The sequence below is a fragment of the Arachis hypogaea genome, chromosome 19 (assembly GCF_003086295.3).
Source record: "Arachis hypogaea cultivar Tifrunner chromosome 19, arahy.Tifrunner.gnm2.J5K5, whole genome shotgun sequence".
NCBI lineage: Eukaryota > Viridiplantae > Streptophyta > Magnoliopsida > Fabales > Fabaceae > Arachis > Arachis hypogaea.
Window position 1 is genome coordinate 152648672 of NC_092054.1, and position 13761 is coordinate 152662432.

The 13761-nt window shown below is 30.1% G+C and overlaps 1 protein-coding gene across 1 annotated transcript; it reads right to left on the reverse strand.

The window, feature by feature from the left end:
* Window positions 1–2387: 2387 nt before the first annotated feature.
* Window positions 2388–10156, reverse strand: LOC112779826 (serine carboxypeptidase-like 33). The gene is made up of 10 exons (XM_025824174.3): window positions 9856–10156; window positions 9668–9775; window positions 9069–9167; window positions 8892–8984; window positions 8700–8788; window positions 8355–8621; window positions 8015–8190; window positions 7814–7909; window positions 7565–7670; window positions 2388–2634 (listed from the first exon to the last, which is right to left on the reverse strand). Exons 1-10 carry the CDS (start codon window positions 10130–10132, stop codon window positions 2485–2487), a joined length of 1461 nt encoding a protein of 486 aa, XP_025679959.1. The 5' UTR covers window positions 10133–10156; the 3' UTR covers window positions 2388–2484.
* Window positions 10157–13761: the final 3605 nt, after the last annotated feature.

Here is a 13761-nt window from a genome sequence, read left to right on the forward strand (position 1 = left end):
ATAGAATTTTTTGCTAGTTGTCTTTTAATTATATTAAAAAAAATTGCTGAAAAATTTAACACAGATTCTATTATCGATGAATTTTATGATACAAAGAATCGACTATTTCGTTAATAAAAAGTACACACATCTTTTGTTATACTTTAAAATATATTTTATATCGGTATATTTTTGTAATACATCTTATATTATATTATTTTTTACATAATTTTTTAATATTATATATGCTATTGACCCCACAATTATATTTTTGGATCCATTCATGGTGATAGAAAAATAAAAATAATTAATTTATAATTTTTAAAAAATTAATTTAATTGATAAAAATTTTCAAAAGACAAATTTAAATAATAACCTTTTTTTCAGAAACTAATATAACCATTAACAATTACTTATTTATCAAGTAAACGCTAATATGTCGTTCTAACATATTTTTCTCCTACTTCTAAAATCATAGTTTATATACATATTAATAGAGGATATTACTGAATTAATAACATTTTGATTGTACACGCATAATATTTAATGATAAAACATCATTGAATACATTTAAAAATTTTTGGTACAAAAATATAACATTTTAAATATTAAAAATGAAAATAAAATTTGACCAAAATATTAGAGAATATTACAATCTCTTACTCTAAAAAAAATTACCAACCAATTAACAATTTTTTAAAATATTATATATATATATATATATATATATATATATATATATAGACACCCCTCTAGATCCATCTCTAAGTGCCCCTACATGTTATAACTTAGAGGTAGGAATATTTTCGGTACAATTTTGTGAAAAATTTATCCCGTTCAAATATTAATTTTTTTTTTATGGTATAATTGAGATTGAATAATTATTTTTAGATAATTTGATCTAATTTGATCCAATTTTAAGTAATTTGAATTAGATTGGATTTGTAATTTTATAAATTATATATATATATATATATATATAAAATAAATTTTAACATAAAATTTTAAATAATCAATAATAATACAATAAGTCTTAATAATATTTTAAAAAGTTAATAATATAATAATAATAAAAATAAAATTATAGATTAGTTAAAATAAATAAATAAAAAAATCTTATCTTTTAATTTATAAAATATTTACTAAATAATAATAATATATGAATAATAAAAAATTAAATGTATAACAAATTAAATATATTATAAGTAAAATTTTAAATATAATAATAAAATAATAACATTATAATACATTACATTGTGCAGATTGAATTAAATTAGATTAATTTTAAATAATAAATATAAAATATGATCTAATTCATAGAATTTGTCAAAAATAAAATTTAGATAAAATCTAAATTAACGCAGTTTTAATCGGTTTAAATTAAATTAAATAAACAGTTTAATTTAAATTAGTTTATATTTAAACACCCTACTGAGAGGAAGAGCAAGGACGGTGATTAATCTTCTATCTCACTTCTGAGACAAGCAAAGTGATTGATGCATGATGTCGAATAGGCTCATAACTCGGATTATAGGAGATTATTATCACATCTACATTCAGCGTGACACTTTTCTCCTCCTGTTTTGTTCTTTCTTTTCAACGTAGAACTTGTGTAATAAATATCATGGAGCATGCGTCCTTGCGCAGTGGTTTATTTATAAATTTCTAAAATTTCAATCTCTTCCCACCTACAATTTTTGTTTTCTTCACAAACAGAAAGATGCGTCTCTTTTTCACGTATGTGTAGTGATGTGAAATGGCTAACATTTTTATTTCATAATTATTGAATGAGAAAAATGTAATTACCTTTTAAAGTTTATTTTATCATCTAACGTATTTCTTACTTGATTTTGTATTCTCAAGAAAATATTTTGAAAAATATTTAAGGTGCTATTACATATCACTCATCTGTAATTTAATACTTATTCTGTTATTCATATATATATTATGAGAAAAGAAAACGCGCCATATTTATTATTATTATTTTTTTTTTTTTACCAAAGATAGGAGACTCGAACCCGCAACCTCTTAATTGAATATGGGGAGACTATGCTATTTGAGCTATTACTCATTGGCCGCCATATTTATTATTTAAGATACGGAAAAAAATGAAGGCATAAAAGTATGCATCGAGTAAAGTAAAAATAAGAGTAAACTACAAAAAATGTATTCGAATTTTGTTATCAACAAAAATAAATGTTCAAAAATATTTTAGAGATTGAATTTTAATGTAATTTTTTGTAAACATAATTAAAAAAATATTTTTATTCTTAAAATTTAATGATTTCTTGTTAAATATATTTTTTGTAAATTTTTTTAATAAAAAATTAATAATATTTTTAGTATATTTTTTTTAACAACCAATAAAATTTGTATATTTTTAATAAAACTCTTTGCAGAACCTCTACTTCAATCTAATTTATTTTTATTACATAAAAGATACGTACATAGTTCCTTCTTATTTATTCTATATATATATTTGGTACATAATTAATATAGAATTGATTATTTGTGATAAGTAGGGAGATGTTGGCCTGAAAGGAAAGAATGAATGAGGGAGAGAGCCTCACTTGGTTTGTTTAATGGTACCAAGTGACCTGCCCCTCTCACTGTCACGTATGTTAGCCCTTCATATTCCACTATCCTTCCACCAACCTGTGCACCATTAACAATTTCACTTATTAGATGATTATGTAAAATATTTTATGCTAAAATATATTAATTTTGTTAAAAAAAATTATAGAGAAATAATATGTATAATAAATAATACGAATAATAGATTAAAAAAATATATTTTAGATTCTTAATTAATTAATTAAATTTTGTATATGTTATATTTGTGATATATAACCGATCCTAAATTCGGATAAAAGAGGAGGGTTGTGTTAGGTTTTCGACAGCCAACATAAAAACTTAGTCGAATCTTTATGACATGGATAAAAGATGTTATTATGTTAAAGTTAGGTCGTTGTCCGAAAGCAACACGCTGTTTGACTCGCATACAATGTCAAATGAGCAAGAGCCACTGCATCGGTGCCAGGATGTAGTGTTAAATGAGTAAGGGTTCCCGCGTTTTCGTGAACGGACGAGGGTAAATAAGCTAGTTCACAAAGAAAAAGGTAAATGTTGGGGCGACAGAATGTTAAAATTTGGGACATAGAACATAGTCACTCTAACAGGAAAATTCATGGAGGTGGTGGATACCATGACAAGGAGGAAGATTAACATCATGTGCCTATAAAAAACAAAATGGGTTGGTGTGAAGGCTAGGGAGTTGGATACTTCCGGGTTAAAACTTTGGTATACGGAAAAGGTGAAGAATAAGAATGGAGTGGGTATTATCGTGGATAAGCAGTGGAAGACGGACGTAGTGGATGTCAAGAGGATGAGAGATCGGATCATCTCTATCAAATTTGGGGTAGAAAGAGGTACTTTTCATGTGATTAGCGCCTATGTATCGCAAGTGGGTTCGAAAGAGCAACACAAGATAAGGTGTTAGGAGAATCTCGAGAGTTTGGTCCAAGACATACCTTCGAAAGATAAGCTTTTCTTAGGAGGAGATTTAAATGGCCATGTTGGGAGATAAGTAACTGGTTATGGAAGTATTCACAGAGGCCATGGTTTTGGAGTGGTCAATACCGAGGGTAAAACTATTTTGGACATTTCCCAAACTTTTGATCTTCTCATCGCAAATACATATTTTAAAAAGAGAGACGAACATCTTATAACCTATAAGAGTGGCATGACAAGCTCTCAAATCGACTTCTTCTTATTGAGGAGAGTCGACCGGAAATTTTACATTAATTGTAAAATTATTTCGGTAGAAAGTTTAACAACACAACATAGGATGCTTGTCATGAATTTTTGCGTTGAGCAAAAATCGAGGAAAAGACATCATACGAAGAACCCAATGACGAGGTGATGGCGAATGAAAGGTGATGAACAAAGAAGCTTCCTAAAACGGGTAGAAGAAGAGGCAAAGTGGGATAGGAACGGAAGCGCGGAGGAGATGTGGAGAGAGATGATAGAAGTTATTAGAAGAATAGGAAAAGAAAGTTTTGGTGAATCTAAAGGGATAGGACCAAAAGACAAGGAGTCCTGATGGTGGAATGCGAGTGTACAAGAAAAGATAAAGACAAAAAGGACGTGCTTGAAAAAGTGGTCTTTGTGCCGCATTGCAGATAATTGGAAAAAATATAAAGCGGCTAAGAAAGAAACAAAAGTGGCTATAAGCGAAGAAAGAACAAGAGCATATGAGGATATCTACCAGTCCTTAGACACGAAAGAAGGAGAAAAAGATATATATAGAATCGTAAAGAGCCGTGAAAGAAGAACGAGAGACTTGGATCAGGTTAAGTGTATAAAAGATAAAGACGGAGAAGTGTTGGCTCAAGAGGAGAAGATCAATGAACGGTAAAAGAGCTACTTTTATAAGTTATTTAATGAAGGACAGAAGACTCTTTTGAGTCTTGGTCGGTTTTATGCACGAGGGGAGAAGATCAAAACTTCGACTACCATCGAAGGATTCGAGACTTCGAAGTAAAAGAGGCTTTAAAGCGGATGAAAAATGGCAGGGCAGTAGGACTCGATAATATCCCAATTGAAGTTTGGAAGGGTTTGGAGAGAAAGGTGTCAGTTGATTAACCAAGCTTTTTAATGAGATTTTAAGGTTTAAAAAGATGCCAGATGAGTGGAAAAAGAGCACCTTGGTACCTATCTACAAGAATAAAAGGGATATACAAAGTTGCGAAAACTATAGAAGGATCAAGATCATGAGTCATACCATGAAGTTATGGGAAAGGGTGATAGAACGGAGGCTGAGACAAGAGACACAAGTAACAGAGAACCAATTTGATTTTATACCAGGCAGATCCACCACTGAAGCGATATACCTGTTAAGAATGATGATGGAGAAGTATCGTAGTAATAAAAAGGATCTACATGTAGTGTTTATTGATTTGGAAAAAGCTTACGATAGGGTGCCAAGGGAGACCTTATGGAAGATTTTAGAAAAGAAGAGAGTAATGATCACATATATTCGTGTAATTAAAGACATGTATGATGGGGTTACAACTAGTGTGAAGACTTAAGGTGGTGTGACAGAGAAATTTTCTATTGGTATAGGATTACATCAGGGATCATCCTTAAGTCTATACTTTTTTACATTAGTCTTGGAGGTACTCACAGATCATATCCAAGAGCCTGTACCATGGTGCATGCTTTTTGCCGATGATATCGTCCTTATGGAAGAATCAATGGACGACCTAAATAAGAAGTTGGAGTTACCCTAGAAATGTATGGTCTGCACATAAGCCGTAGCAAGATGGAATATATGGAATGTAAATTCGGCCTGCAAAGGAAAAACCCTAATATAGAGGTGAATATTGGAGATAACATCCTACGAAATTTGAAAAGTTTTAAGTATCTTGGGTGCATTATACAGGATAATGGAGAGATTGAACAGGATATAAATCATAGGATCCAAGCAAGTTGGTCAAAACGGCGGAGTGCGTTTGGTTTTATATGTGACAAAAAAGTGCCTTTAAAACTTAAAGGTAAATTCTATCGCACTACTATCAGACCAGCTATACTTTATAGTACAGAGTGTTGGGCGGCCAAAGGGGAGCACGAACATAAACTAAATGTGGCAGAGTTGAAGATGTTGAGATGGATGAGTGGTCATACGCGATTGGATAAAATAAGAAATGAAGATATAAGGGAAAGGGTTGGAGTAGCATCTATTGTGGAAAAGATGGTAGAATCGCGACTCAGGTGGTTAGGACATGTGAGAAAAAAATCGACAGAACACCCAGTTAGGAGGGTGAATGAGATGGAAGATGGACAAGGGGTGAAAGGTAGAGGAAGACCTAAGAAGACAATCCATGAGGTGGTCAAATGAGATCTACTTGTAAACGGTCTCTCTATAGACATGATACATGATAGAGCTCAATGGGTGTCGTTTGATTTATGTAGCCGACCCCACCTAGTGAGACAAGGCTTGTTGTTGTTGTTGTTTGTTGTTGTTGTTGTTGTTGTTATTGTTGTTGTATTCTTAATTAATTAATTAATATTAATTTTTGAAATTTCAAAAATAAAGATTCATGTAACTCCATTATCACTCATTCGGTTATTCTATTGTCCGAAATCCACTACTTATCATACATCTTTCATTTCCGGTCCACTACCACAACTCGGTGTCGTCTTCAGAGATAGCCGTCCAAATGCCGCCCTTCTCCCTCACCCCGTTCAGACGTAGCAGAACGCTACTATCCTCCTTTCTCGCAGCCCTGCAGACGCAATGCAGTCGCACTCACCCGTTTTCGTCACCTTTCTGTGCCGTCTCCGTCTCTTCCACTCACGTGTATAGGAGCATTGCCGCCACAGTTGTTGTTTTGCTGTTTTCGCGCCACTCTTCTCTGGCGGCGTTGCTACAGTGTCACATAACCTTCTTATGGAGTTGTTGCGGTGTCGTTGCTGACTGTTGCGCGCGAGTGATGCCATCACGCGCATTCCCCATGCGTGGATGTCTCGCGCTGTCTCGTCACCGTCCTTCCTCCGCTGCCGTGGTTCTCCTCCTCCTCCTTTTCTTCTTCCCTTTTTCGGATGTGGATGTTCATTTAATTTGGATTGGATTTAAGTAGATACAATGAAATTTGTTGGATGTTCACTTTACTAGCTATGTGGATGGTTATTTTCATTCTAAACCAACAGCTTGATAGAAAAGAAGCTTGGCAACATTGAGGCTGGCTAGTGAGGGAGGGACCGATGGCACAATGAAGGTTTGGGGAGGAGGTATACGGCAGTAAAAAGGTTAGAAGGTGAATGATTAAAGTATAAAAGGTGAAAATAAGATTTTTCAGAAAGTAATTTATGATGGACTTTTTTTTTCACATTCTGTGGACCAAAAGTACAATCCATTATTCACATTTTTCACAATTTTCATTGTCTACCTAGCATAATTAATTTTGTTATGTGAATATTTTTATTGTTAATACTATTTTGACACTTTTTTAGAATATTTAAAATTTATTAGAATAATATTTACTGAGAAAAACTTTTTTTTATACTGTACATCTGTACTCTGTACATACTTTGATTTTTGAATTTTTTTTAAATTAAATCAAAATTAAGTTTCAGAAATTAAAAATTGAAAATTAAAACATCAATCAGATCTCCTATCAAAATCCAATAATCATATGAATCAAATGCTAATAAACTGACAAATCAAATTCTCAAAATGATCATGAAACAAAACAAAATTTTCAATTAAATTACTAACAAATCCATAAAACCATAAAACCTTCATTTAAAATCTAATAAACTCAAGATCAAATTCTAACAAATTCACAAATCAAGTTTAAAAAAAAAAACCTAATATTAAACAAAAAAAAATCTATAGATTCACTTTGTAAGACTAAACAAGAGATGGTAAAAACTAAAATGTCGTTAAAAAATCAAAACAAAAATCTCCATTTCTTTAACTAAAAAATAATGATAATACACAATATAAAATTTAAAAACCGTTATTATAAAAAAAAAAATTAAAAACCGTTATATTAGATAAGACTAAGAAATTAAATAAAACCTGATTGTCATGGTACCAATTCTGCCAACTAGACTTTAGAGATAATCCCAGAGCTTCAACCCAATACCGTGTCCCTATCACTGGTATTCTCCCATCTGTGTCTCCACTAAAAAAGAAAATGAAAAAAAGATTTAGATTCATATAGTTTATGATACCCAATTAATCATATATGTTAAAACATAATCATATAATATATCAAATGATAGTTTCATTCCATATGCAATCTATCTTTGTTACCATTATCATTACCTGTAAATCCATATTTTAAGGCCACCCTTGATGAGTTTTGTGTAGATTGGTAGGACCGAAAATACAGAAAAATTGTAACTCCTCAATATGGAATTACTAAAAATGAAATCCAACACATAAAAAAATAATTAGTATTCCATAATAAAATAATTAGAAACAATTAGTGTATACAAATTCAAGTAGCTAGTAGTACTTAATTACTTGCAAACTTTCCATGCTGCATTATTAGTATTTCCTCTAATATTTGCATGAAAAGATGATTGAACATCCACCCTATTGAAATATTCCTCTGCATATGTGGAATAGCATGGATCATAGCCTTCAAAATAAATTCTCATCCTCTTTACTTTATAATTATTATTTCCAATTCTCATCATCTGCAAGAAGCAAAGTTTTATTCATTCATTCATTCATTCTCGTTGCATATAATTAGACAATAAAAAATGCTATATGCACACAAAATCAGCTATCAATTCTCCACAATATATTTATGTATTTTGTATTTCAACATATAATTTATACAGATGATTATATGATCTACCTTTGTGAGTGGTTCCCGGCCATGATTATTGTCCGATGAGTTATTAAGTCGACACGACGGAGCATAAATGTTGTATATGTCAATCTCTGAGTAATCTCGGAAGATTTCATTCATGGCAATGTTACATTCATTAGACCATTCAGATTTCTTAAAATCACAAACTTGTTTTGCTTTGTCATATTGTTGGTCTGATATAACTGCATGGCTCCATGCATATTCCACAAGGCCTTTATTATCATAGTAATCATCAGTTTTTGGATTCCCTACCTGCACAATTAATCATCATATTAAGGTCAGAATTTTCCTAATCCTTTTTTTTAGATATGTTGGAAAGAGATTACTTACAATAAAACCTTTAAGATTAATAAAAGGGTATTTGCTTTTATCTTTGTTCCGATCGAAGACTAGCTCTGCGAGTTGGGGGATATAGTGCCCTGGAAATTATAGATAATAATGTTAATGTTAGTACTAATTAGTGTTAATCAAATAGATAGAGTTCATCATAGTGAAGTTAATAACGAGTAATTAAACACTAACCACCATAGCTTTCTCCAGCTATGAAAAAGTCCCTGGATTTGAATTGTGGGAATTGTTGCAGCCAATTCACCAAGAAATTGTAGGAATCCTCAGCTAATAGTTTCAAGTTTTGTCAAACATGATGAGTTTAACTAATCAGATGAACTTTTCAACTTAAAATTATGGAGAGTGACTTACCCACAAGATTATCCTCTAAAATGGTGAGATAATCAGAAGTTGTATTGCTGTAAGAAAAACCAACTCCAACAGGGGACTCCACAAATAACAAATTTGCTTCTACACAGATTTTCAAAAGAAATACAAATAAAACAAAAAAAAAATTCTGAGTTAGCAAAATAGAGTGATATTTAGAACTTGAGTAGGACTGAGATCACTGTCCACACCAGCGGGTATCCAATCTGCTCTAATTTGGTCAGAACAAGTTGGATATCCGACCCACATTAGGTAGGATTGGATTTGAATTAGTATATTTTATATTTATTTGAGACATTAACGAAAGACAATTTATTTTTTAATATTTTTATCAAATTTTTATCATTATATTTTTTTCTAAATTTTTTCATAAATTAAATTTTTATAATTTGTTTTAATTTACCACCAAACAAAATATAAAAATACTAATTTTTATATCTCTATTTTTTATTTCTTGTTCTCAATGTTTTTGTCAAGTTCTCTTCTCAGAATCAAATGCAATTTTAGTGCACTAAATTAGTAATTCATTTTGCTAATAATATTTAATATTATGAAATATGGAATAAAATTAAGCATACACTAACCTTGATACCAAGAATATGTGTTGAAATGCAGACCATCACCATTTTGGTTGATGATAAGAGGTCCTACCTCAACAACTGCACCATAACCAATGGAGGAACATCCAGGTCCTTCAAATCAAATGCAAAAACATTAAACACATAATATATCTATTACAACCACAAGGGTATTATGGTCTTTATGAACTTACCTCCATTGAGCCAAAGAAGGAGGGGCTTATTGGAAGGTTCAGATTGAGCTTCAAAGAACCAGTAGAAGAGGGCCCTCCCATGATCTTCATTGACAGTGATATAACCTGAGAAGTGTGAAACTGATGGGCTTGAAGGCTGGCCAGGAAGATTTATGACTCTATCATCAGATTCATATGATTCTTCTTTTGCATTTACTTTCAATAGAAGTAATAATAAACATAAGATGTGGAGACACATGATAGTAATAACACTCTTATCTGCACCTAAAATCCACATTGTTCTTTTGGTCCAAAGATTATTGAATTACTATTCTTATAGTGCCATCAACTACAAGTAGCTTTCACTGTAATGCCAAATTGCCAATGCACGCTTGAGAGCAACCTTGGCTGAAAACAATAGGCACTAATAAAATTAAATTAAAGTACTAAGATTTTTAATTTTTTATGCACGACATTTTTTTATGGGTTTAGAGATGTATGTTAAGGTTATTAAAAGTTTTGTATAAAAATGATACAAAACTTAAATTTTTAATGTATTTATTTTTTATTCATTAATAAAATTTTATAAATTTCTATTAATAATAATTTTAAAAGTAAAATATATTTTTTATTTTTGAAATTTGTCAAAAATTTTAAAAATACTCATAAATTTTATTTTGTGTCAATTTTGTTCAAAAAGTTTTCGATTCGTATCAAATATATTCGTGACAGCTAAATTTTTAAAAAATTTAAGATCGATCTATCAATAATGTATGACAACTATATCTGATTAGTTTGTGTTAAAAGTTGTTTTTGTGTATCTATTGGTAGATTAGTTCTAAAATTTTTTAAAAATTAGTCGCTAAAAGTATATCTGATGGATATTAAATTTTTTGGAATAAAATTCAAATAAAATAAAACTTAAGAATATTTTTAAAATTTTTAATAAATTTTTAAAAATAAAAAATATATTTTATACTAATTTTAAAGTAAATTATTAAAACAGATGTGAGCTACACTTTTTTAAATTTCGTTGATCAAAAGGGTGTGTTGTTTTTAAAATCTTAGTGGTTTTTTGTGTTTAAGACTGTTAGTCATGATGGTGGCCCTAGGCACCTTGATCCTTATCCAGATCTAAAAAGTATGTGAGGCTTGATTCACTTGTTTCTCAATAATTAAGCAAAAAACCCAAGAGATATATAGTGGTATTTTGTGCTTCATCATGTTTTTAATGGGGTTTGATTAACAGGTGTTTTAAGGATAACTTTAAGAATTCATTTACCATTTTGGTTGGGAGTAAAATAATAAACAAAATTTGTATGGATGAACTCTATTTGACTTTGTATATAATCATGATAAAACTGAAAGTAATTTACACTCACCAAGTCTAACTTAATTAAAATTTGAACGTTATTCTAAATAATAAAATTGAAGTTATTCTAAATTATAAAATTAAATCTAAATCTATTATAGTTTAAGAATATGTTTTAGAAAAATGTAAGATTAAACTCATTTAATATTTACATATTTGTTAGTTACTCTTTTATATATTCAATTATGTAATAATTAGTTTAAATAAATAAAATATGGTTTCAAATGTTAAAAAAAATTATCACTTCCTATTTAACAATGTCACTTTTTTATAATATAAAATTTATAAATTATTATTATAATCATTTTTATCTTCACTATAGAAATAAAATAAAAAGAGTAGAGGACAATTTAAACAAATTATAAAAAAAAGACATTTTCAACTATGAAAATATCACTATCTTAAAAACAACCTATTATGCTTGGATTAAATGAAAAACATTACCTTTGTATAATAACATAGGCAAGAAGGTGTAAAAGTATTATTTACAGAATAATGCTAGAAATATATATTTTTTTATTGTAAAATAAATAAATAAGGGATATATAAATATAAGATAAAAAAATATAAATATAAAATTTTAGTATTAATGGTTACTAATATAATCATCTTGATATAATAGAAGTGATATAATTATCTTGATATAATTATCTTGATATATATATATATATATATATATATATATATATATATATATATATATATATATATATAAAAGTAGTATCTTACGTAAAGAGAGAGAATATTGTTATTAATGTGTATGATACCTTGGATACATGTCTCTATTTATACATGTATGGGTCCTTATTTTCAACTTTCATTTAAGTTCATTCTTTTTGGAGAATGAACATCCACGTTAATCTTTATTACAATACTCTCCTTTGGATGTCCATTTAGGATTATGCTTTATTAAAACCTTACTAAAGAAAAATCCAATGGGAAAAAATTTTAGTGAAAAAAAAAAAGTACAGTATCCTTTGTGATGGGTACTGTTTCATTAAAAACCTTGTCAAAAAAACTCAATGAGAAAAAACCTGATCAAGGAAAAAGAGTACAGTCTCCCCCTCTTCTCGACATCATTTAATATCTCGAAATCGGCGCATCCCAATTTGATGTACCAATCTTTTAAAGGAGGATTTTGGGAGTGACTTTGTAAATAAATATGCCAAAGTATCACTTGAGTGGATCTGTTGGATATCAATTGTTCCTTGATTTTGAAGATCATAAGTGAAAAAGAATTTGGGAGAAATATGCTTTGTTATATCACCTTTGATATATCCACCCTTAAGTTGAGCAATGCATGTTGTATTATTTTCAAACAGGACAGTTGGAGCTATCTTATGATCAATCAGTCCACATGATGACAGAATATATTGGATCAAACTCATGAGCCAAAAACACTCGCGACTAGCTTCATGTATCGCTAGTATTTCAGCATGATTAGATGATGTTGCTACAATCGTCTGTTTTGTGGACCTCCATGATATAGTTGTACCACCATATGTGAACATGTATCCTGTTTGAGATCTCCCTTTGTGTGGACCAGACAAGTATCATGTATCTGCATAGCCAACTAGTTGTGACTTGGATCCATATGGATAAAACAATCTTATATCAACCGTTCCATGAAGATATCGAAAGATTTGTTTGATTCCATTCCAATGTCGTCTGGTTGGAGAGGAACTATACCTTACTAGTAAATTCACAGCAAATGATATGGTACTTCAAGACCAAGGATATCTTCATTTTTTTCTTAAGACAAAACTAATCCTTTTCCACATCCAAAGACCTTACGATCATTGGGGTACTCAAGGGATATGACTTATCCATATAAAATCTTTTCAAGATCTTTTCTGTGTATGTTGTTTGATGAATGAAGATCCCATTTTTTGTATGTTTGATCTGCAGGCCGAGACAAAATTTAGTCTTTCCAAGATCTTTCATCTCAAACTCTTCTTTTAGAGTTTTTTATAATTGTTGGAATCTCTTTAGGAGTTCCAATGATATTTAAATCATCAACGTACACAGCAATTATAATGAATCTAGATGCAGATTTCTTTATGAAAACGCACGAGCAGATATCATCATTCTTGAATCTATTTTTGGCCAAATACTCAGTAAGACGATTATACCACATTCGTCAAGATTGTTTTAGACCATATAAAGATATTTGCAATTTAAGTGAGTATAACCCCTCTGAATATTCATTGGATGGTTTAAATATCTTTAGTCCTTCAGAAACTTTCATATAGATATCATGATCTAACGAGCCGTATAAGTAGGCTGTTACCACATCCGTTAAATGCATATGTAATTTATGATATGCGGATAAACTGATCAAATAACGCAATATTATTGCATTCACTACAGGAGAATATATTTATTCATAATCTATCCCGGGCCTTTGTGAAAAATCTTATGCCACAAGTCGAACTTTGTAGCGTATAACTTTATTTTTCTCATTTCATTTTCTCACAAATACCCACCTGTATCCAATAGGTTTTACATCTTCTGGTGTACGGACTATAGGTCCAAAGATTTCACGTTTTACAAGT

Excerpts from the sequence above, each read along its gene's own strand:
- LOC112779826 (XM_025824174.3), bottom strand. The coding sequence starts at position 10,132 with ATGTGGATTTTAGGTGCAGATAAGAGTGTTATTACTATCATGTGTCTC. Across the intron at positions 8,191-8,354 it reads GCCGGGAACCACTCACAAAG|ATGATGAGAATTGGAAATAA; the intron begins GTAGATCATATA and ends TGCTTCTTGCAG. Across the intron at positions 7,910-8,014 it reads GCAGCATGGAAAGTTTGCAA|TAATTCCATATTGAGGAGTT; the intron begins GTAATTAAGTAC and ends TTTCATTTTTAG.